At 42.2% G+C, this 20,685-nt stretch overlaps 4 protein-coding genes and 1 pseudogene across 4 annotated transcripts; all 5 read left to right on the forward strand.

The window, feature by feature from the left end:
• Positions 1-1,191: 1,191 nt before the first annotated feature.
• Positions 1,192-3,954, forward strand: LOC149391733 (NAD(P)-binding Rossmann-fold superfamily protein). The gene is made up of 10 exons (XM_089621212.1): positions 1,192-1,580; positions 1,748-1,865; positions 2,000-2,088; positions 2,463-2,518; positions 2,602-2,657; positions 2,764-2,857; positions 2,948-3,027; positions 3,110-3,152; positions 3,228-3,319; positions 3,433-3,954. Exons 1-10 carry the CDS (start codon positions 1,519-1,521, stop codon positions 3,607-3,609), a joined length of 867 nt encoding a protein of 288 aa, XP_089477338.1. The 5' UTR covers positions 1,192-1,518; the 3' UTR covers positions 3,610-3,954.
• An 866-nt stretch (positions 3,955-4,820) lies between these two features.
• Positions 4,821-6,188, forward strand: TAFII15 (TBP-associated factor II 15). The gene is made up of 6 exons (XM_089620414.1): positions 4,821-4,986; positions 5,095-5,159; positions 5,334-5,396; positions 5,560-5,617; positions 5,705-5,755; positions 5,865-6,188. Exons 1-6 carry the CDS (start codon positions 4,882-4,884, stop codon positions 5,943-5,945), a joined length of 423 nt encoding a protein of 140 aa, XP_089476540.1. The 5' UTR covers positions 4,821-4,881; the 3' UTR covers positions 5,946-6,188.
• Positions 6,189-6,545: 357 nt separating this feature from the next.
• Positions 6,546-9,769, forward strand: LOC149391735 (pentatricopeptide repeat-containing protein At4g21300-like). Its single transcript, XM_089618621.1, has 2 exons — positions 6,546-9,424; positions 9,496-9,769. Exon 1 carries the CDS (start codon positions 6,614-6,616, stop codon positions 9,203-9,205), a length of 2,592 nt encoding a protein of 863 aa, XP_089474747.1. The 5' UTR covers positions 6,546-6,613; the 3' UTR covers positions 9,206-9,424; positions 9,496-9,769.
• A 2,132-nt stretch (positions 9,770-11,901) lies between these two features.
• On the forward strand, positions 11,902-13,833 carry LOC149391736 (glutamate receptor 2.8-like). Its single transcript, XM_089620043.1, has 4 exons — positions 11,902-11,907; positions 12,020-12,332; positions 12,709-13,118; positions 13,246-13,833. The coding sequence occupies exons 1-4, from the start codon at positions 11,902-11,904 to the stop codon at positions 13,831-13,833; spliced, it is 1,317 nt and encodes a 438-aa protein (XP_089476169.1).
• A 1,315-nt stretch (positions 13,834-15,148) lies between these two features.
• Positions 15,149-20,578, forward strand: LOC149391737 (pentatricopeptide repeat-containing protein At4g21300 pseudogene; annotated as a pseudogene).
• Positions 20,579-20,685: the final 107 nt, after the last annotated feature.

The following is a 20,685-nucleotide window of genomic DNA, read 5'->3' on the forward strand; positions in this document are numbered from 1 at the left end:
TTTTGTAGACCTAAAAATATAAAAATATCAAGACTAGACCCATTAGTTTAATAATATCTTAAATTGGACTTTTGGTCATTTTTCGGACAAAAATGCCCCTGAAATTCAAATAACCCCTCTTCCTCTCTCATTTCAAACCCTCTTCATCTCTCTCTCTCTCTCTCTCTCTCTCTCTCTCTCTCTCTCTCTCTCTCTTTCTCTCTCCCTCTTCATCACAAGTCTTGTCACCTTCGAATTGGTTGCGCTTAGATTAGAACTTTGGGTATGTGTTCAGCTTCGATTTTGGGGGTTTCGCATCGTTTTTGGGAAAGTTCCATAGTTAGATTTTCTAAAAAAACTTGGAAAAATCCGGTGAATCTCATCGGAGTTCATCGGAATCCGATGAGATTCATCGAATTTTTTCGATGATCTTCAACCTAAAATCTCCGCCAAAATCCGATGCAATCCGTTGAAATCCAATGCTTTTTTATATATATATATGGACTTTTAGGGGTATTTTTTGTCCGAAAAGTGTCCAAAAGTCTAATTTCGGATATTATTAAACTAATGAGTCTAGTCTTGATATTTTGATAATTTTTTGACCTATAAAATAAAATTTCTCTTTTGAAAACTTAAAATTTGGCTTTCTGAATAATAAATTTAAAGTAGCAAGTCTATAACCTATATTATTTCATAAACATATGTATTGTTTGGAGGTCCAATTTCAATGATTTCTTTCCAGAAGCCCATTTAAATTTGTGGTGTCGTTTTTGGTCGAAATTACGTTAATTATCTCATTATGAAATGTTTTCTTATAATATCTTTATTATTGTTCTTGTTTAAAGAATACCTTATTTTTTGTGTATTTTATTTTAAACCCTTATTTCAAGTGTTCGTCTTCGCCTAAAGAAAATGAGTTCCTATGAAGATTCGTAGGACTAGGAAGATAACATTAGCAAAAACGAAGCAGCTTTTAGGTTTATATAGGGTAATAAGGTCTTATTTCTAATCTCAAGAGAGTTGTTTTCCGGATATGTAGCTCGTGAGGTTATGCGTGTTACAAATGAGCTATTTAGAGAATATCTTAATATTGTTACTAGCCATGGAATTTCTCCGCTTTCTTAAGAAGTAAGCCAGACATTTTGGCCAAAGCCCATTAAGATTGTTTTACGGTACCACACACTTCTCCAATGTTCCAAACGGTACAGTCCAGATCGAGCATCCTTCTTCTCCGATACATCACGATCCACATTCGCCGATCGTCGTAATTTTAAATGTTATATCGCTAGGCTCATATTAAGCCACGTGTCCTGAAAATCTGGAGGCAGCTTTTGGCGCCACGTGTCTCCTCTTTCGCTCCCATTGAGAAAAAAGAAAGCATCGCGCACACGATCAGGAAAATAACTTGTTCGCTTTGTTATTCTTCGTATCGCTTTTAAGAAAATTCATACACACCTCTGAACTGATCGATCAAGGAAAAGAAGACGAACAGGAAACCCTAGAAAGTGCATTAACCGATTGTGGCAAAGAAATTTCAAGATGAGGACACTTGTATCTCGGTTGATTCAATCAAGATCATTGATTCCCTTTCCCAGGCTTATGTAATTTCATTCTCTCTCTTAGCATTTTAATTTAATATGAAATGATTTCGCTTTTAGAAGGTTTTCTATTTGACATTGTCGTCGCACCTCGTTTTGAACGAATATTATGAAACCGCAATGGAGTTTGTGCAATTTTCTTAACCTGTATGTGTATCTTTCTGGTGTAGTACGATAGCTGGGTCGAGCAATGGAAGATATCTATCGACGGATTCTAATAAGGTCGACGAACCGTTTAAAGTTGAGGAAGCAGAGACTGTCAATGTCCCTCCTCCTCCTACAGAGAAGGTATTGATTGATTGATTTATTTATTTATATCTTGGAGTATACACTATTGGCATTTCAACCTTTGATTCTGCTGGAATTTATAGTTTTGGCCATAAGGCGATATTTGTCTGGGTTTGATGTTTTGTTTGTTTCAGTTACTTGTTCTTGGCGGAAATGGATTTGTTGGCTCGCATGTCTGCAAAGAAGCTCTTGACCGTGGCTTATCTGTTGCAAGCCTAAGCAGGTATATTCTTTTGTTATTGCAAAGCTAGATGGTTTTCAACAATTGTTATGTATTGTGGAGATGTAGCTTTCTAAGTGTATAATCAGTTTTTGGTATGTTAATGATTATGTTTATGTGGTCATGTTTTGTGTTGTCAGGTAGACATACTGTGGATGCTATAAGAGTGAGATACCATTTAGATTTTAGACGATTTTGGAACAAACTAAATCATCCATTTCGTGTGTTAAAATTTTTGTTTCCTCTATTTGATTTCTGATAATAGTTGAGAGATATACTATTAAGTGAATCCAATTGGATTGGATATGCCCTGTTGGCTTTAGATCAAAAGCAAGGTCATGATAGGATTCAATTTTTGTTTCCCACCAATTTGGCAGATCTGGTAGATCAACTATACAGGATTCGTGGGCATCTAATGTGGCATGGCATCAAGGTTTTCCTTTGTCATTTCATGTTTGCTATTCGGGCTCATTTTTGTGACGTTGTGATCTCTCTAAACCTATCTTCAATAAACAGGAAATCTTCTCTCTCCTGGTTCTTGGGAGGAGGCTTTGAATGACGTCACTGCAGTGGTATTGTTCATTCTCTTGTTTGGCCTCATCTTTCATATAACTTTTGACTCCCATTTTTTTTTTTTTCATTATGAGATCTGTGGTTCTTTGTTTTTCTTCTTTCTAGATCTCCTGCGTCGGTGGCTTTGGCTCCAATTCTTACATGTATAAGATTAACGGGACTGCAAATATAAATGCCATTAGAGCCGCGGCAGAGAAAGGTTTGAATTGACAGAAATAGTTTAATTGTAGTTCGGTCTCTTCCAACAAAATTTGAAGGCATAAAGCAAAATCCTGTTTACAATTTGCAGGTGTGAAAAGATTTGTCTATGTCTCAGCCGCTGATTTTGGCGTGGCTAATTATGTATTGCAAGGGTATTACGAAGGAAAGGTAATCACAACATTGACTAGCTCCGTAAAAGTTTTGTTCTTTCCATTCCCAAGTTAATAATGCAGTGATACATGTAATGTAGAGAGCTACAGAGGCGGAGCTACTAATTAAATTCCCTTATGGAGGTGAGAAATCTCAGTTCTCGGTACCTCTCTTTTCATTCAGATACCACCAGATTGTGTAAGACTTTATTATTTCAGGAGTGGTTCTGAGGCCAGGATTCATCTACGGAACTCGCCGTGTCGGAAGCATGAATTTACCTTTGGGTGTTATCGGCTCTCCACTCGAGATGGTAAAATCTCTCCCCTTTAATGAATTTGGACCCAAAATCTCTAGTCAAATGCGCTATGTTAATTTTGTTGTCGTGGGTAATATCCTAAAATTGTGTAAAACGTACGAGTGCAGGTATTTAAATACACAAAGCCTCTGACCCAAGTGCCTTTGGTCGGACCGCTGTTCGTTCCTCCGGTGAATGTCACTTCAGTTTCAAAGGTTGCTGTCAGAGCGGCGACCGATTCTGTGTTCCCTCCGGGAATCGTTGATGTCTATGGAATTCAACGCTATGGCCAGAAGAAATTTTAGAGTTCCTGTGGCGCTTTGGATTTTCCTAAACTTTCTTTTGGTTTATTAATAGTTTATACTTAATACTAGAGACTTTTGAGTAAGAAAAAGTATTCACATGAAATGGAGAATCTTTTCTGCCCTTTAACCTGTGAAGCTGAGAATTTATATGGGGTTCTTTTGTTCCCAGTTATCCAATAATGATCGCCTGATATATGGCGAATGTACTTATTTGTGTTTTTTTTCCCCCTTCTAATTCTGTGTTGATATTTTATACACATACTGTGTACACAATGTATGACAGAAGATGGCAAATGCCTCTCATATTTTAAACGGCATACAGAATCATATCTTGTATTTTAGGAATATTTTGTATGTAACCCTTGGAAGTTAAGAGTCTTCCAATATATAAATTTAGACCGGTGAGAATTTGTTCATTTTACACCATCGATCAATGTAATCAGTTTAACTGGGTTCCACATTTAAAAAAAATTAAAATTGGTTTAGTTTGGGATTTTGTGTGCGCGCGCGTGTTCAATTACATATAATAAAAAGGATAAAAAGGAGAAATGGTGGCAATAATACTTAATGTTTGATCAAAATACTATTTATATATTCAAACTTTTTTTTCTTTGGTACAAATACCACATGTTACGTTATAGTGAGTCCGTTATTACTCGGACCGTTAAGTTCTAACAGAAATTTTAACGAGAAAGTATTTGCGTGTGACTAAATTTGAAACTTTGAGTATTTTTGCCTAAAAAAAAGAATGAGTATATAAATAGTGTTTTGTCTAAACATCGAATATTTTTGCCATTATTTCCAGTATTTTTTAGGGTCAAACGGCTATATAGCCAAATAGAACTTAAGCTTTTGCAAAATAGTCATAGTTTGTCAACTATAAGCAAACTAGCCAAAGTAAGATTAATCTAGGTTGGATTGAATTTAATCCCAACGAACTATAAAGACAGAATGTAAGGTTTATGACGGCAGGATTAAAATTAATCGAGGCAGGATTAAAAGTCGTAGTACTCTCAATTGATTATTTTACTATACCTAATGAAACTATGGTTATTTTGCAAAAGTCATAGTTTGAATTAGCTATTTCATACCATTTTTCCTATGGGAACAAACTTGAAGCGGGGCTAGGCATGCATTTCCCTTTATAAATGGTACTTGATGTCGTTTATTGCTTGCAAATAAAACGACGCGTCGTTTGAAGAACACGAATGTATTAATTCGTAAATCACGGATAGAGCAGAGAGAGAGAGAGAGAGAGAGAGAGAGGAGAGAATGAACCAGAATCAGAACCAGAACCAGCAATCGAGCGACGGAAGGCACGATGACGACTCAGCCTTATCGGAGTTCTTGGCCTCTCTGATGGACTACACTCCCACCGTGGGTTTCCTTCCTTCTCGGTCTACTGAATTTTTCATTTAAGTTTGTCTATTTCGCGTGATCGATGTATAGGCCACCAGTTTTTTTTATGGGTCCGTGAAATTTCAGATTCCCGACGAGTTAGTCGAGCATTACCTCGCCAAGAGCGGCTTCCAATGCCCCGACGTTCGATTGTAGGTACTTCTTTGCCTTTCCTAACCTCCGATTTCTTCTTTATTTGCTTTGCCCTAAATTTCGCTTCACCTCTTTACTTGTCAAAATAATCGATCTCGAAATGATTTTAATTTGTTGAAAAATAAGCGCGTGATGTATTCGTTTTTTTAATTAATTGTTCATTACAATGTCAGAGTGAGGCTTGTTGCTGTTGCGACTCAGAAGTTTGTTGCAGAGGTTGCAACCGATGCTCTTCAGTAAGTCTCTTACACTAACAATGCCAATTGAAATTCTGTTTTCGTTGACCATAAGCTGATACGGTATTGCGTTTAGCTAGAATTCGAGTGTTTTTTGTTAGCCAGAGAGTCTCTCTATCTTGTTCATGATATAGGTTTTGATTCATCCATATTTGCGATGCAGGCAGTGCAAAGCAAGACAGTCGTCCATCGTGAAGGACAAAAGGGATAAGCAGCAAAAAGTATTTCATTCGCATCTCAATTTGTGATTCAGGGCCGGTTTTTATTTTTTATTCTATTTTTTATTATATCTTGTTTTAATTTATCAGGACAAGCGTCTCATATTGACGATGGAGGACTTGTCGAAGGCGTTGAAAGAGGTAAGCATAGCATTACGTAGGATAGGATTCTCTCTCTCTAGTTTAGACACAACTAATTGAAAGTATGTATTGCCAAATCTGATAAACTTTGTTGAATGATAATGATCAGCACGGCGTGAATGTGAAGCACCAAGAATATTTTGCCGACAACCCTTCGGCTGGGATGGACCCAGCTGCAAGAGAAGAATGAAGAAGCCCTCCGCAAAGTCGATGATCGGATAAGCTTAGCTTTGGTTGTGCCTTGACCTTTCAAATCACTGTTTTCTTCCAAAAAATAATGTGATAATTTGTTGAAATTTCTTCTATCATCGTTGTCATGTCGTTTTTTTTTTCTTCTTGAAATCTTTAGATTGAGAAACCGGAGAAATCACCAAGCAACCATTGTTTACTCGTCTCAAATATGTACAAATACATTGCCCTCTGTGTTCTATTCTATCCTTGTGTTTTATTAACATTGCTTGGTTGACTTTTAATCTCACACCACTCAGTAATTTTGTGTTCCGGAAATATGACAGCCAATAGATAGAATATGATGGTCATTATATGAATTACAACCCCAACGGTCGAAACATGTTTTCAAAACATATTTAATCTTTTTTTTTTTGGCGGAAAAAACATATTTCATCAAATTCTCAGTAAATGGATATATCTGTTCTACTTGAATCTTGATCATGCAATAGACTTGGGCGACTCTAAAAATCATGATCGCTCTGACGAGTTTTCCTAAAGCTGTGATATTTAGTACCTCGGTAATTAAATTATAAAATAACAACTCAGTATATATTTGCGCTCTCTCTCTGTGTCGCACCTTAAAAACTCACGGGCTCAGACTGAGACTGAAGCAATTTAGAGACAGCTATGTACAGGAGAATCTTACGTCAAAGTCACGAAGACTTGGCTTCTATTTCAGCATTGCGCTCGAAGTACTGGTTCTGCTCCGCAACGAGCTTGGTCCGACCATTGCGAGATTTCCACAGCGAAGAGGCTCTCGCAGATAATCTCGTTCCGATATTGCAAGCCTGTTGCGATCGCTCTCTTCTCCCTCAAGCAAGGCAAGTCCACGCACAATTAGTGGTCTCCGATGGACTCGCCCAAAACTGCCTCGTGGCCACCAAAATCCTTGCTGTTTATGTTCTCTCTCGGAGCTTTCTTCACGCCAAGAGCCTCTTTCTCGGCCTTGATTTGCGCTTCGCTTCGCCTTGGAATTGGATGATCAGATGGTTCGGCAACATGGGTTTGTTCGACCTCGCTCTCAGGTTTTACTTCAAGATGCTCTGTCATGGAACTTTGCCTGATAAGTACACTTTCCCTTCGGTGATCAAGGCTTGTGGCGGTCTGAGGAGCGTGGCGTTGGCTAAGATGGTTCACAAAAACGCCGAGTTCATGGGTTTGGAGGTTGACGTGTTTGTGGGGAGTTCTCTGATAAAGCTCTACGCAGAGCATGGCTTGATTCAGAGTGCCAGACAGGTGTTCGATAAAATGCCTACGAGAGACGGCGTTCTCTGGAACGTCATGCTCCGTGGTTATTCCAAGAATGGGGATCCGAAAAGCTCGCTCGAGATGTTCTTGGGATTGTGCAAGAGCGACGTGAAGCCCAATTCGGTTTCGTTTGCTTGTATGTTATCCGTTTGTTCCTCGGAGGAGTTGCTTCATTTCGGCGCTCAGCTTCACGGCAAGTCTGTCGTATCGGGTCTGGAATTGGATTCTCCGGTGGCCAATACGCTCTTGGCAATGTATTCGAAATCCCAGCGCTTGAACGATGCCCGAAAGCTCTTCAACCTGATGCCGAAGACCGACACCGTGACCTGGAACGGAATGATATCCGGGTTCGTCCAAACCGGATCCATGAGCGAAGCTTCGTCCTGTTTCCGCGACATGATATCTTCTCGGGTAAAACCCGACCCGATAACTTTTGCAAGTTTTCTCCCGTGCGTCACCGAGTCCGCCGGTCTCCGACAAGGCAAGGAGATCCACGGCTACGTGGTGAGACACGGTCTCCATTTCGACGTGTTTCTGAAGAGCGCTCTCCTCGATCTGTACTTCAAATGCCGAAACTCCGAGATGGCTCGCAAGGTTCTCGAACAGAGCGACACCGTGGACGTCATCGTCTGCACCGCGATGATATCTGGGTTCGTCCTCAACGGGATGAGCTCCGACGCCCTCGCGATCTTCCGGCGGTTGCTCAGAGAGAGAATGAGGCCGAACTCCGTGACCCTGGCGAGCGTTTTCCCGGCTCTCGCCGCCTTGGCCGCTCTGAAGCTCGGGAAAGAACTCCACGCCGAGATCCTGAAGAGCGGGACCCACGACGGGAAATGCTTCGTCGAGAGCGCGATCGCGGACATGTACGCGAAATGCGGACGATTAGACCTCGCCCGCCGGGTCTTCCAACGAATGACTGTCCGAGACATGGTCTCTTGGAACACGATGATCACGAGCTGTTCCCAGAACGGAGAGCCCGAGGAGGCGATCGAGTATTTCCGGCGGATGGGCTCGCCGGAGGAGAGAGGTCCGACGACGACGAGATACGACTGCGTGAGCGTCTCGGCCGCTCTCTCGTCCTGCGCGGCCATCCCGTCACTCCGCCACGGCAGGGAGATCCACGGCTTCGCGATCCGGACCGGCCTCGGCTCCGACGCGTTCTCCGCGAGCTCGCTCGTCGACATGTACGCCAAGTGCGGGTCCCTCGGCCTCGCCCGCCGCGCCTTCGACCGCCACCTGTCCCTCGAGAAGGCCAACGAGGTCGCGTGGAACAGCATGATCGCGGCTTACGGGAGCCACGGCCGGCTCGAGGAGTGCCTCGCGCTCTTCCGCGAGATGCGCCGAAACGGGATCGTCCCCGACCACGTCACGTTCCTCGGGATCATATCGGCGTGCGGGCATTCCGGGCGGGTCGACGATGGGGTCCGCTTCTTCCGCGCGATGACCGACGAGCATCGGATCCGACCCCGGGCGGAGCACTACGCGTGCGTGGTCGACTTACTCGGGCGGGCCGGGCGGTTGAGAGAAGCGTTCGAGGCGATCGAGGGCATGCCGTTCCGGCCCGACTCCGGGGTCTGGGGGACCCTCCTCGGGGCATGCCGGGTCCACAAGAACGTGGAGCTCGCTGAGGTGGCGGCGAGGCATTTGTTCGAGATGGAGCCTCGGAATTCGGGCTACTACGTATTGCTGGCGAACGTCCACGCCGACGCGGGAGACTGGGACGGTGTTCTTCGGGTTCGCGGGCTGATGAAGGAGAGAGGGGTTCAGAAGGTTCCGGGGTACAGCTGGATCGAGATTCGGAGCGAGACTCGGGTGTTTGTCGCCGCGGACGGGACTCATCCCGAGTCTGCCGAGATATATTCGGCGCTCAACAGCCTTCTTGTTGAGCTGAGGAGAGAGGGTTATGTTCCTCGGCCGTACCTTCCGTTGCATCCCCAAACGATGACACACGAAAATTCTGGGGTTTCTTGAGCCTCAAGGTTCTGGAGATACAGCAAAACCGCCATGGGCACGAAGAGAGAGTGCTCATTCAGTTATGTCGGTCACAGCACAAAACTCGTCTAAGGGTAGTGAGAGAGGAAGTGAACATGGAATCGAGGATGTCGCTGAGCTGTCTGAATATGGCGATCTCTCGTCACTCGTACAATGCTCGACTCGTTCTTCGTGTTAGGGTTGAAGCTGCTTCTTCAGGTTATCCCTCTCATCTCTCTCATGACATTTCTTCTTATAGTTACAGATTGATGATACATGGATTTTTTTAGTTATACCTAAAAATTGGAGCAACTGGTTGATGCTTTTCACGAAGTCTCACCCTAACAAAATCGCTGCACACAAATGAAGTTCCGTTGCATTGAACTAGAAATGTTGGGTGATTAGAGAGACTCGTATTAAATTTGTAAGCTGATTAACATGTTAGTTAGTGAGAGAGGGGTAGATGAATGAATGAATGAATGAAGCAGAATAAGCTAGTGAAATTTGTATATCTTTAAGCAACTTATGTTGACTTGTCAAAAAAAATAAAAAAGGCAGTGTGAGAGAGGCAAGCCTAGGAAGGATAGGACAATCCCTCTACTTACTAGTCCATACATTGGCGTTCAAAACAACCAATATGATTTGGGTACATTGGCGTTCAAAACAACCAACTTATTTTGAATTGCTTTCCGAGTAGACATCCTTCACAGACTTGATTTGGGTGGCTGATGGAGGGCAATCCTTTGACCATTTCCTTCTTGGAGAGCAACTCCAATCCTCCAAAGTTGAGATGCCCAAATTGAAGATGCCAAAGCCACGACTCCTCCTTGTAGCACATCTTGAGACATTGTGCGACGTCATTTTGAATGTTGAGGATGAACATCCTATTTCTTGTCATCAGTGCCTTAGCAATGAATTTGTTCACATTGTCTCTTATAGAAAGGTTACTATCTTTCAATCGAATATCCTAACCTTTCTCTAAGAGTTGTCTTAGGCTCAAGATGTTGCTCTTCATGTTTGGCACGTAGTAGACATTGGAGATGAATTGATGATCGCCATTCTTCAATCGAATGAGAATGTTTCCTTTACCTTTCACCGCCACATTTGATTCATCTCCGAAAGCAACGTTCCCCTTCACCGATTCGTCAAGCTCTACGAACATGCTTTTTCGCCTGCACATATGGTTGCTCGCACCACTATCAAGGTACCATTGTGTATCTCCTCTCCTTTCGTTGTCTTTGTGAGCCAACAAAACCGTCGTTGGGTTCTTTCTTCAACATAGTTAGCCTTCTCTTCAATTCTGTTGTTGCGCGGAGCTCTACATTCGGAAGCATAAAGCCCAAACTTCTCACAGTTGTAACATTTAATCCGTGACTTTCATACCTTGGTTTTGTGGCTCCTCTCCCACGACCTCTGGATGAGCTTTCTCCTCTTTGGTTGTTGTTGTCGTCATTGGGCCTCCAACCTCGTCCATGTCCTCGTCCTTGATCGCCACCTCTTATTTGTTGGCTTCCACCGCGATTTTCATTTGTCGAATCGACTCGTGTCTTGAGTGCTTGCTCCACGATATCTCACTTCTTCTTTTTCTTTTCTTCATAAGCTTGAAGCGACTCGATGAGTTGCTCCATTGTCATGGCTTCCAAGTCCTTCGTCTCTTCGATGACAGTGACGATATGCTCGAACTTCAAATCCATGGATCTAAGAACCTTCACCATGATTCTCACGTCATCTAACTTCTCGCCGTTTCTTTTGAGGTTATTGGTAACCGTCAAGACTCTCGAGAAATAATCGCAGACGAGTTTACCTTCTCTCATGTGCAAGGCTTCAAACTCTCCTCTTAAAGTTTGAAGACGTACCTTCTTGACTTGATCCGCTCCCTTGTAAGAGGTTCGAAGCTTCTCCCAAGCTTCTTTGGCCGACTTTGCTCCCGAGATCTTCTCAAACGTATCTTCGTCTAACCCTTGGTAGATTAGACAGAGAGCCTTCTTGTCTCTCTTCCTTGAGTCTCTCAAACTATCCTTTTGAGTTTGAGATAGACTACCTTCGTTCTCCGAGTCAGCGTGGCCTTTCTCGACTATCTCTCACACGTCGTGTACACCAAAGAGAGCCACCATTCTAAGACTCCAGTTATCATAGTTGCTCTTCGTGAGTATAGGGACTTGGAAGGGAACACCGTTATTCACCATCTTTAGGAGGATCTTGTAGCTCTGATACCACTTTGTTGGAAGGAAGTTTTGGGTTGGTGGAGAAAGTGTTTAAATATTTTGGATGTTTACGGAAAATATTTAGAAATTTGAAGGCTTGGGTATAAAGTAGAGAGGTGGAGAATTTCTTTGTAGAAAAGAGAACTTTTTATTTTTTGGCTTGATTAAAAAATGTAGGATTACATCCCTATTTATACTAGTTTATGGAAATCTCTAGATACAACATTTTTTAGAGAATTCTCCTTATTAATGACTATCCTAGATATTATAGATTATTCTAGAATTTATTCTCTCTAAGCTCTCTAGGCATATCAAAAATATTCTAGATAATATGACCACTTAACCAGGCCCAAAATACTAAAGGCCCAAACTACAACAAGAAATAATTAGGCTCAAATACTATAACCCAAAATCAAGTTTAATTATTCAACATGTATATCATTTGTCTTTTCTACGGAGAGTAACTAATTCTTCTGAAATAAATTAGTATGCATGCCAGCACTTCTCTGTCCATGCACTAGAATGTTTTTGTAAAATATTTAACGTAGAAAGTTATCATTATTTTTACCTGTTTTATTCAGCTAAACAGTGTCTTGCAATCTGTTTACAGAAATACGACGCAATAGTGTCGGACATCACAATCAGGGTAAACAGGTCAACGCGCGTTGACTTTACATTGCCGTACACAGAGTCTGGCGTGGTCATGGTGGTTCCCTTGAAAGACAACAAACGAAAAAGTGCATGGATTTTCTTGGAGCCATTGACGTGGGATCTCTGGCTCACAAGCTTTTGCTTCTTCGTCTTCATAGGCTTCGTAGTTTGGGTTCTCGAGCACCGAATCAATCCAGACTTTCGAGGGTCTCCGTCGCATCAGATCGGCACTGGATTCTGGTTTTCCTTCTCAACTATGGTCTTCGCACACAGTAAGTCCCACTATAAAATTTAATCGTAATGTTAATAATATCATATTGAAAGATCACGGATTACTTTTCTCATTCTAATAAGTTTTGAGAATTTATAAGGTTTATATTACCATGTTTTCAGAGGTCTCAAAATAGTGAGATTTGAACTAAGATGAGTAAACACAAAGAACCATCAGAACGAAAATATAAATTGATTTAACAAAATATATAAGGCTACTTATTGCATTCTAATATTTGAGGCTCTAATAAAAAAGATAAATGGATTTAACAAAATATATATTAAAATCATGAATTACTCATCTTATAGTCAATTAATTTTGGAATGAAACTGGTGCATGGCTCTTAGTAATTTGGTTTTTTCTTTGAAAATCTTCAGAGGAAAGCGTGACTAGCAATGCGGCGAGGTTTGTTGTGATAATTTGGGTGTTCGTAGTGCTGATATTAACGCAGAGTTACACAGCTAGTCTGGCGTCACTTTTGACGGTGGAGCAACTCCAACCCACGATGGCAGACTTTAACCAACTGCTTAAAAGTGGCAGCGATAAAGTAGGGTGTCTTCAGGGCTCTTTCGTGCACTCGCTTTTGATAGAATCAGGTTTTCCGAAATCAAGAATCGTGCCTTGTAAATCTGCGGAGGAACTTGACAATCTTTTTTCCAAAGGAAGCGCCAATGGAGGTATATCCGCTGCTATTGACGAATCTCCATACATGAAGCTTTTTCTTGCTCAGTACTGCTCCAAATACGCCACCATCGGACCAATATTCAAAACTGCTGGTTTTGGCTTTGTAAGATTACTTCTCCATCTTTTATATACCCTCCTCAATATATTTTCTTGTTTTATCTAACTATTTAGGCTCTTTATGGAACCCGAAAAATTGCAATTCATATATTTTGTACTGAATTAATGCCCAGGTATTTCCAAAAGGGTCTCCGCTTGTAGCCGACGTGTCGAGAGCGATCCTCAAGGTGACTGAGGGAGACGAGATCAAGAAAATCGAGGACAAATGGTTAAAACTAGACCGATCGGAATGCCGAGCTCAACACCCCAATGTCTCGTCCCACAGCCTCAGCCTAGGCAGTTTCTGGGGCCTATTCCTTATTGCGGGCACTGCTTCGTCGCTATCTTTATTCCACTTTGCAGCCAGATTCTTCTATAGACACCGCAAACTCTTGCTTGACCAGAAAGACTCCGTGGTCAAGAGAATCCAGATCGCCTTCAAAAGCTTTGACCAAAAAGACTTGAGCTCGCACACTTTCAGGAAGAGAGAACAAGAAGTCATGGCCGTTAATGGTAATCATAACGTGGACCTGCAAAATAGTACTTGTCCTCCAAGTCCGTCGAGTTATTCGTCAGATGTTACCGGATCGAATTCACCGGCGTTCTTTAGCGAGAATACAAGACCTTTTTCTAGTGGCCAAGCTTATCTAGAGATCGAGTTGATTGTGCAGGACAGTGAGGGACAAACAACTAATAGCTTGATTGTCACTACGACAAATTAGGGTTAGAGTCGTTAGACGCATATGCGGGATCTAACTAGGGACCAACAAGTACAACTAATAGCTTAATTGTTTCTACACATGCATGCATGTATTGTGTTTAAGTATAAGAGTCAATTCGTTGTATATAAGTTGACAATATGGTCCGTATATACAGATCTATAGTGATGAATTTTGTCGTCTATAAATATAAAGTGCTTTATAGCTTAAAATTGAAGCCAAATGTACATCAATAATTAATGTCTCGAATCAATGTTTGTCGGAGTATGTGAAAGTATCATAGAGTTCTATCTCAAAACCAATTGACTATGAAAGTAGTAACTCGTGATCTTTATAAACCTTGTTAGTTCTCATTCTCTTTTCTATGTGAGATTCCTAACAGCCCCTCTCAAGATGATGACTCTTTAACGAATGACTACATCATCTTGGATCAAATCCCAATGAAATAGATTGGATACCCGTTTGAGCTTAATGAGCTATGTTACCATATGAAAGTATCATGAGTTCCATCTCAAAATCAATTGGTTATGAGAAGAGTAACTCGTGACTTTTATAAACTTTGTTGATTCCCATTCTTTTTTCTACGTGAGATTCCTAACAATACAGTATCGTGTCTGTAGCCATGGAGCCTTGAACTAGCAATGAAAAACCTCAATCAAGTTGGCTAAAGATTAATCTAGAGTTTCAAAATTGAATTAGGTAGAGTTGGGTTTTTTTTTTTTATTTTTTGAGTCAATGGTTATGTTTGGACATATGAATCACTACAAAAGAGTTTCGGAAGTAACTTTGATTTCAGCTTCAAACAATTTTCTCTGAAGTTCCGACTCCTCAGAGTATATTTTAGAGTCCACGTTGATTATCGAAGTTATTAATATGTACAATTACGTAGTGCTACAAACGTATTTATTTTTTTTATAAAAAAATATATACTTTTATAAGGTTTTAGTTTGAATTTTGCACTACGTATATTAATTTTGTTACAGAACATCAAAGTCAAGAGATGGACGTTAAGGATATTCAGTGTGAGATTAATAAGCTCAACTTGGTGAGCAAGTCTTTACAAACTTGGGGAGCAAGCAAACTTGATGAGTAAGGATACTTGATGAGCAAGGATTTTAATTTAGTATTTTATTTCCTATAAATAGCCATAGTTGTATCCATTTCATTTTAACTCAAACTTGTATTTGACATATTATCTTCCAAACAAAGAGAAAGAATTTTTCTCCCAATATAGTGTTCTCCTTATTCTCCTTTCAACTCTTTATCATTGTTTTGGTAACGATCTTATATTTGGAACCAACATTTGGTATCAGAGTCTATGCCGAAGTACATGGAGTCACCTAGCAAATCCACCGGAGGAGATACGATGGCGACGAAGATCGGGAAGGAAGGAATCGTGACGCTCAACTATCCGATGCTCACGAAGAGCAACTACTCAGTGTGGGCGTTGAAGATGCAGGTGAATCTGCAGGCGCTAGGCGTTTGGGAGGCATTAGAAGATGGAGTAATCGAAGTGCACAAGGATAGGATGGCTCTCGCCGTCATCTATCAGGGAGTTCCGGAAGATGTCCTTCTCATGATCGGGTCTGGAATCGGATTCTCCGGTGGCCAATACGCTCTTGGCAATGTATTCGAAATCCCAGCGCTTGAACGAGGCCCGAAAGCTCTTCAACCTGATGCCAAAGACAGACACCGTGACCTGGAACGAAATGATATCCGGGTTCGTCTAATCCGGGTCCATCTAATCCGGGTCCATGAGCGAAGCTTCGTCCTGTTTCCGCGACATGATATCTTCTCGGGTGAAACCCGACCCGATAACTTTTGCGAGTTTTCTCCCGTGCGTCACCGAGTCCGCCGGTCTCCAACAAGGCAAGGAGATCCACGGCTACGTGGTGAGACACGTTCTCCATTTCGACGTGTTTCTGAAGACCGCTCTCCTCGATCTGTACTTCAAATGCTGAAACGCCGAGATGGCTCGCAAGGTTCTCCAACAAAGCGACACCGTGGACGTCATCGTCTGCACCGCGATGATATTTGTTGTAATAAAGTGTCATGAAGACTCTTGCTTGTAATTGCTTATTCATTAATAAAAAGTTGAAACGTTCATTCATTCCTCCTTGTCTGTTTGAAGCTTTATGATAAAACATTAGTCTTTAGTCCATAAACAAACTAAACAACTTACGAAGAGACAAATGTAGATTTGCATGAATAAACTCTTCGTAGTTTTCTTAAAACGATATATTCGCAATCTAAGGGTCAAAGGACTATTGACCTCAGTATGATTGTTAGAAGAATCTATGATGTCTGGTTATGAGGCATTAAGAGTTGGAGACTCTATAGTTCTTCTAGGTATCTTCCGAAGGTACTGAATTGACCAGTGCACTTCTAGAGACGAAATAAGAACAAACCATTTAACCTCTTATGTCTCGAAGTCACTACGTATGAATTGCATCGTGCTTACCTTAATCCTGAAATGAGACATGCCATTTCACAACTTACGTATTCTCATTTGAGAAAATCAGAGTTCGGACTCACTATGTGATTCCGAACAGGGCCTATTGGTGAAGTACTAAGTTGTGAAGATGTCATGAGTAACTTTGTGAAGTTCTCATAGATATGGAATTCATGTACAAGATTGCTGAAATGCAATGTATATCACCTCATGCTTTGTTCCTTGGAGTGTGAATAAATGAACTGGCCAGTGTCCAAATTGAGTCTTGACTCTTTTGGATGAAACAATGTGACTTGTTAGCTCCTCGTCAATACATTGTTTCTAACTTATTCACAAGCGACAAATGAGTTGAAGAAATATCAGCTAGAAGGGTAAAATGATAATTTTGTAAATCCCGACTAGCTGATGATATTCATGAAGGGTAAACACTGATAATATTCTGTGGATCCGCTCATTACAATTAGGTTGAATTCTTGAGTAGAAAATAAATTCATTTGAACCGAGAGATTTTCAGTGTCAACTCTTTAGTGGAGTCAGTTGACATTAAGCTAAACTTGGAAAAGGTTTTGTGAACTTTTGAGTCCAAGTGTTTAGCTCAAGCTTTGTTCATTTGGATCCATGAGGTCACTGTCACGAATCACATTGAGTATGAATAGTTAAACTGGAAGCTAAGTCAAAACAAGAACGAATATTGTAAAAAATGTATTTTTGTCTTTTGAGACATAGGACGAAATAAATGTCAATAAATTTTTTGACATGGTCATTTGATGACAAGTAACACTCGGCCAAAATTAGATTTATTGGGCCTTGTGGATTAATTTCATTTCATAAGAATTTTATTGAAAATTCTTAATGGGCATTTTTCATGTTGTCATGAACAAATGGAAAAGCTTCTAGAAGCCTTTTCTAGATGACCTTGGGCGCCCAACATACCCAAAGAAAGAGAGAATATTTTGTGCATAAATGTATCATGATATTTGCCAAAAGAAAAAGAGGAAACAAATTTCCCACACATGCATAGGGAATTTCGGCCAAGAGGAGTTAAGGGAGAAGCAAATAAAAGAGGAAACAAATCCAAGGACTTGCTTGGCAAGCCTTGGCCGTGTACCACATGAAAGAAAAGAGGAAATTGGCTCATCAATATGTGATATTCTATAGAAGAGGAAACTACCTTATTGAAGGTGAGACCTCTCCTATAAATAGGAGCCTCATTCCACACATTTCATTCATCCAAGTTTAAGAGATTTGAGAGACTCTCTCTCTAGAACTTGGCCGATCCTCTCTCTCTCTCTCTCTAGTTAATTTTCGATTTTTTGTTTTGGCACCTAGGTCCTCATTTGACCTAGTGTTTAGCTCTGTGACTTCAAGACTCGTTCTTAAGTCGTAGTGTTTAAAAGTGCCCACACACTAATTCCTTTTCTCTCTATAGTGATTTAGTGATAGAAACTTTCGTGGTTGCTCGAGTTGCCAAGGAAGGAAGAGAGACGTGCTGCGAGGGGAGACGAACGTTGCAACCTTTTCCAAAACCTTCTCAACGTTCAAGCTTCTAAAAAGGTTAGTAATCTTTTATGCTCATATTAGTTTTTATTTACATGTGCTTGCTCTTTGTCTAGGTTAGTAAAAACTGTTTTGCTTGAAAAATAAAATTTTTAAAATTCCGTCGCTTAACGAAGCGTTAAACTTTTTCTTAAACCCTAGATCAATTCCAACAGATATCTGGGTTCGTCCTCAACAGGATGAGCTCCGACGCCCTCGCGATCTTCCGGCGGTTGCTCAGAGAGAGAATGAGGCCGAACTCCGTGACCCTGGCGAGCGATTTCCCGGCTCTCGCCGCCTTGGCCGCTCTGAAGCTCGGGAAAGAACTCCACGCCGAGATCCTGAAGAGCGGGACCCATGACGGGAAATGCTTCGTCGAGAGCGCGATCGCGGACATGTACGCGAAATGCGGACGATTAGACCTCGCCCGCCGGGTCTTCCAACGAATGACTGTCCGAGACATGGTCTCTTGGAACACGATGATCACGAGCTGTTCCCAGAACGGAGAGCCCGAGGAGGCGATCGAGTATTTCCGGCGGATGGGCTCGCCGGAGGAGAGAGGTCCGACGACGACGAGATACGACTGCGTGAGCGTCTCGGCCGCTCTCTCGTCCTGCGCGGCCATCCCGTCACTCCGCCACGGCAGGGAGATCCACGGCTTCGCGATCCGGACCGGCCTCGGCTCCGACGCGTTCTCCGCGAGCTCGCTCGTCGACATGTACGCCAAATGCGGATCCCTCGGCCTCGCCCGCCGCGCCTTCGACCGCCACCTGTCCCTCGAGAAGGCCAACGAGGTCGCGTGGAACAGCATGATCGCGGCTTACGGGAGCCACGGCCGGCTCGAGGAGTGCCTCGCGCTCTTCCGCGAGATGCGCCGAAACGGGATCGTCCCCGACCACGTCACGTTCCTCGGGATCATATCGGCGTGCGGGCATTCCGGGCGGGTCGACGATGGGGTCCGCTTCTTCCGCGCGATGACCGACGAGCATCGGATCCGACCCCGGGCGGAGCACTACGCGTGCGTGGTCGACTTACTCGGGCGGGCCGGGCGTTTGAGAGAAGCGTTCGAGGCGATCGAGGGCATGCCGTTCCGGCCCGACTCCGGGGTCTGGGGGACCCTCCTCGGGGCATGCCGGGTCCACAAGAACGTGGAGCTCGCTGAGGTGGCGGCGAGGCATTTGTTCGAGATGGAGCCTCGGAATTCGGGCTACTACGTATTGCTGGCGAACGTCCACGCCGACGCGGGAGACTGGGACGGTGTTCTTCGGGTTCGCGGGCTGATGAAGGAGAGAGGGGTTCAGAAGGTTCCGGGGTACAGCTGGATCGAGATTCGGAGCGAGACTCGGGTGTTTGTCGCCGCGGACGGGACTCATCCCGAGTCTGCCGAGATATATTCGGCGCTCAACAGCCTTCTTGTTGAGCTGAGGAGAGAGGGTTATGTTCCTCGGCCGTACCTTCCGTTGCATCCCCAAACGATGACACACGAAAATTCTGGGGTTTCTTGAGCCTCAAGGTTCTGGAGATACAGCAAAACCGCCATGGGCACGAAGAGAGAGTGCTCATTCAGTTATGTCGGTCACAGCACAAAACTCGTCTAAGGGTAGTGAGAGAGGAAGTGAACATGGAATCGAGGATGTCGCTGAGCTGTCTGAATATGGCGATCTCTCGTCACTCATACAATGCTCGACTCGTTCTTCGTGTTAGGGTTGAAGCTGCTTCTTCAGGTTATCCCTCTCATCTCTCTCATGACATTTCTTCTTATAGTTACAGATTGATGATACATGGATTTTTTTAGTTATACCTAAAAATTGGAGCAACTGGTTGATGCTTTTCACTAAGTCTCACCCTAACAAAATCGCTGCACACAAATGAAGTTCCGTTGCATTGAACTAGAAATGTTGGGTGATTAGAGAGACTCGTATTAAATTTGTAAGCTGATTAACATGTTAGTTAGTGAGAGAGGGGTAGATGAATGAATGAATGAATGAAGCAGAATAAGCTAGTGAAATTTGTATATCTTTAAGCAACTTATGTTGACTTGTCAAAAAAAATAAAAAAGGCAGTGTGAGAGAGGCAAGCTTAGGAAGGATAGGACAATCCCTCTACTTACTAGTCCATACATTGGCGTTCAAAACAACCAATATGATTTTCGCAACAAACTATCTGTGATCAACTTTGCTCTACAATAAAAGGGTGATTCTTGGGGCTTGTCAATTCTCGATTCGCTGGACACAACAATTAGGGTAGTCTTCTGGTTCTGGTTGATGATGTCAGAACTTCATGGATTTTAGTCGGGTCTAACCTGGACAACATAGTTATAATAAATAAAAAATAATGACCGTAAAAGGGATTTAAAAAATCCGGAGCCGGAGCCAGAAGAACCTGAACTTTTGCACGTTCCTATTATGTGATGGGTTGTGGAAACATCTGTGTCGTTTTTCTCATATGCGTTTCCTCTGTGTTTATTTATCTAAATTCTATGCGTATGTGCAATTACGTAGTGCTACACCATTATCTTAATAATATATTGAGTTTGAATTTTGCCCTCTGTATCGTTAATTTTGTTACGGAATATTGGGCTCTGTTTGGAATCTTGGAATATGCATAAAAAAGAAAATGGAAGAGAAAATAAGAGGGCAATAAAAATTATATATTATGTAAAAGTTCTGAATGAGTATCATTTTTTCTTTTGCCTTGTATTTTTCCTCCATCGAGACAAATTCTCGAATTAAATTATCTGTACTTGCAACTTCCAAGTAATGACAGACTTTCCAGCGTTTCAGATTCAGTGAATATATTATGAACAAGCAATATGTTCCACCGATTAATTAATATATTTTAGTCTGAAAAAATATATATATAAAAAC

The sequence above is a fragment of the Urtica dioica genome, chromosome 7, assembly GCF_054948205.1.
Source record: "Urtica dioica subsp. dioica isolate 48M chromosome 7, U.dioica_male_clone48M_v1_H2, whole genome shotgun sequence".
NCBI classification, from domain to species: domain Eukaryota; kingdom Viridiplantae; phylum Streptophyta; class Magnoliopsida; order Rosales; family Urticaceae; genus Urtica; species Urtica dioica.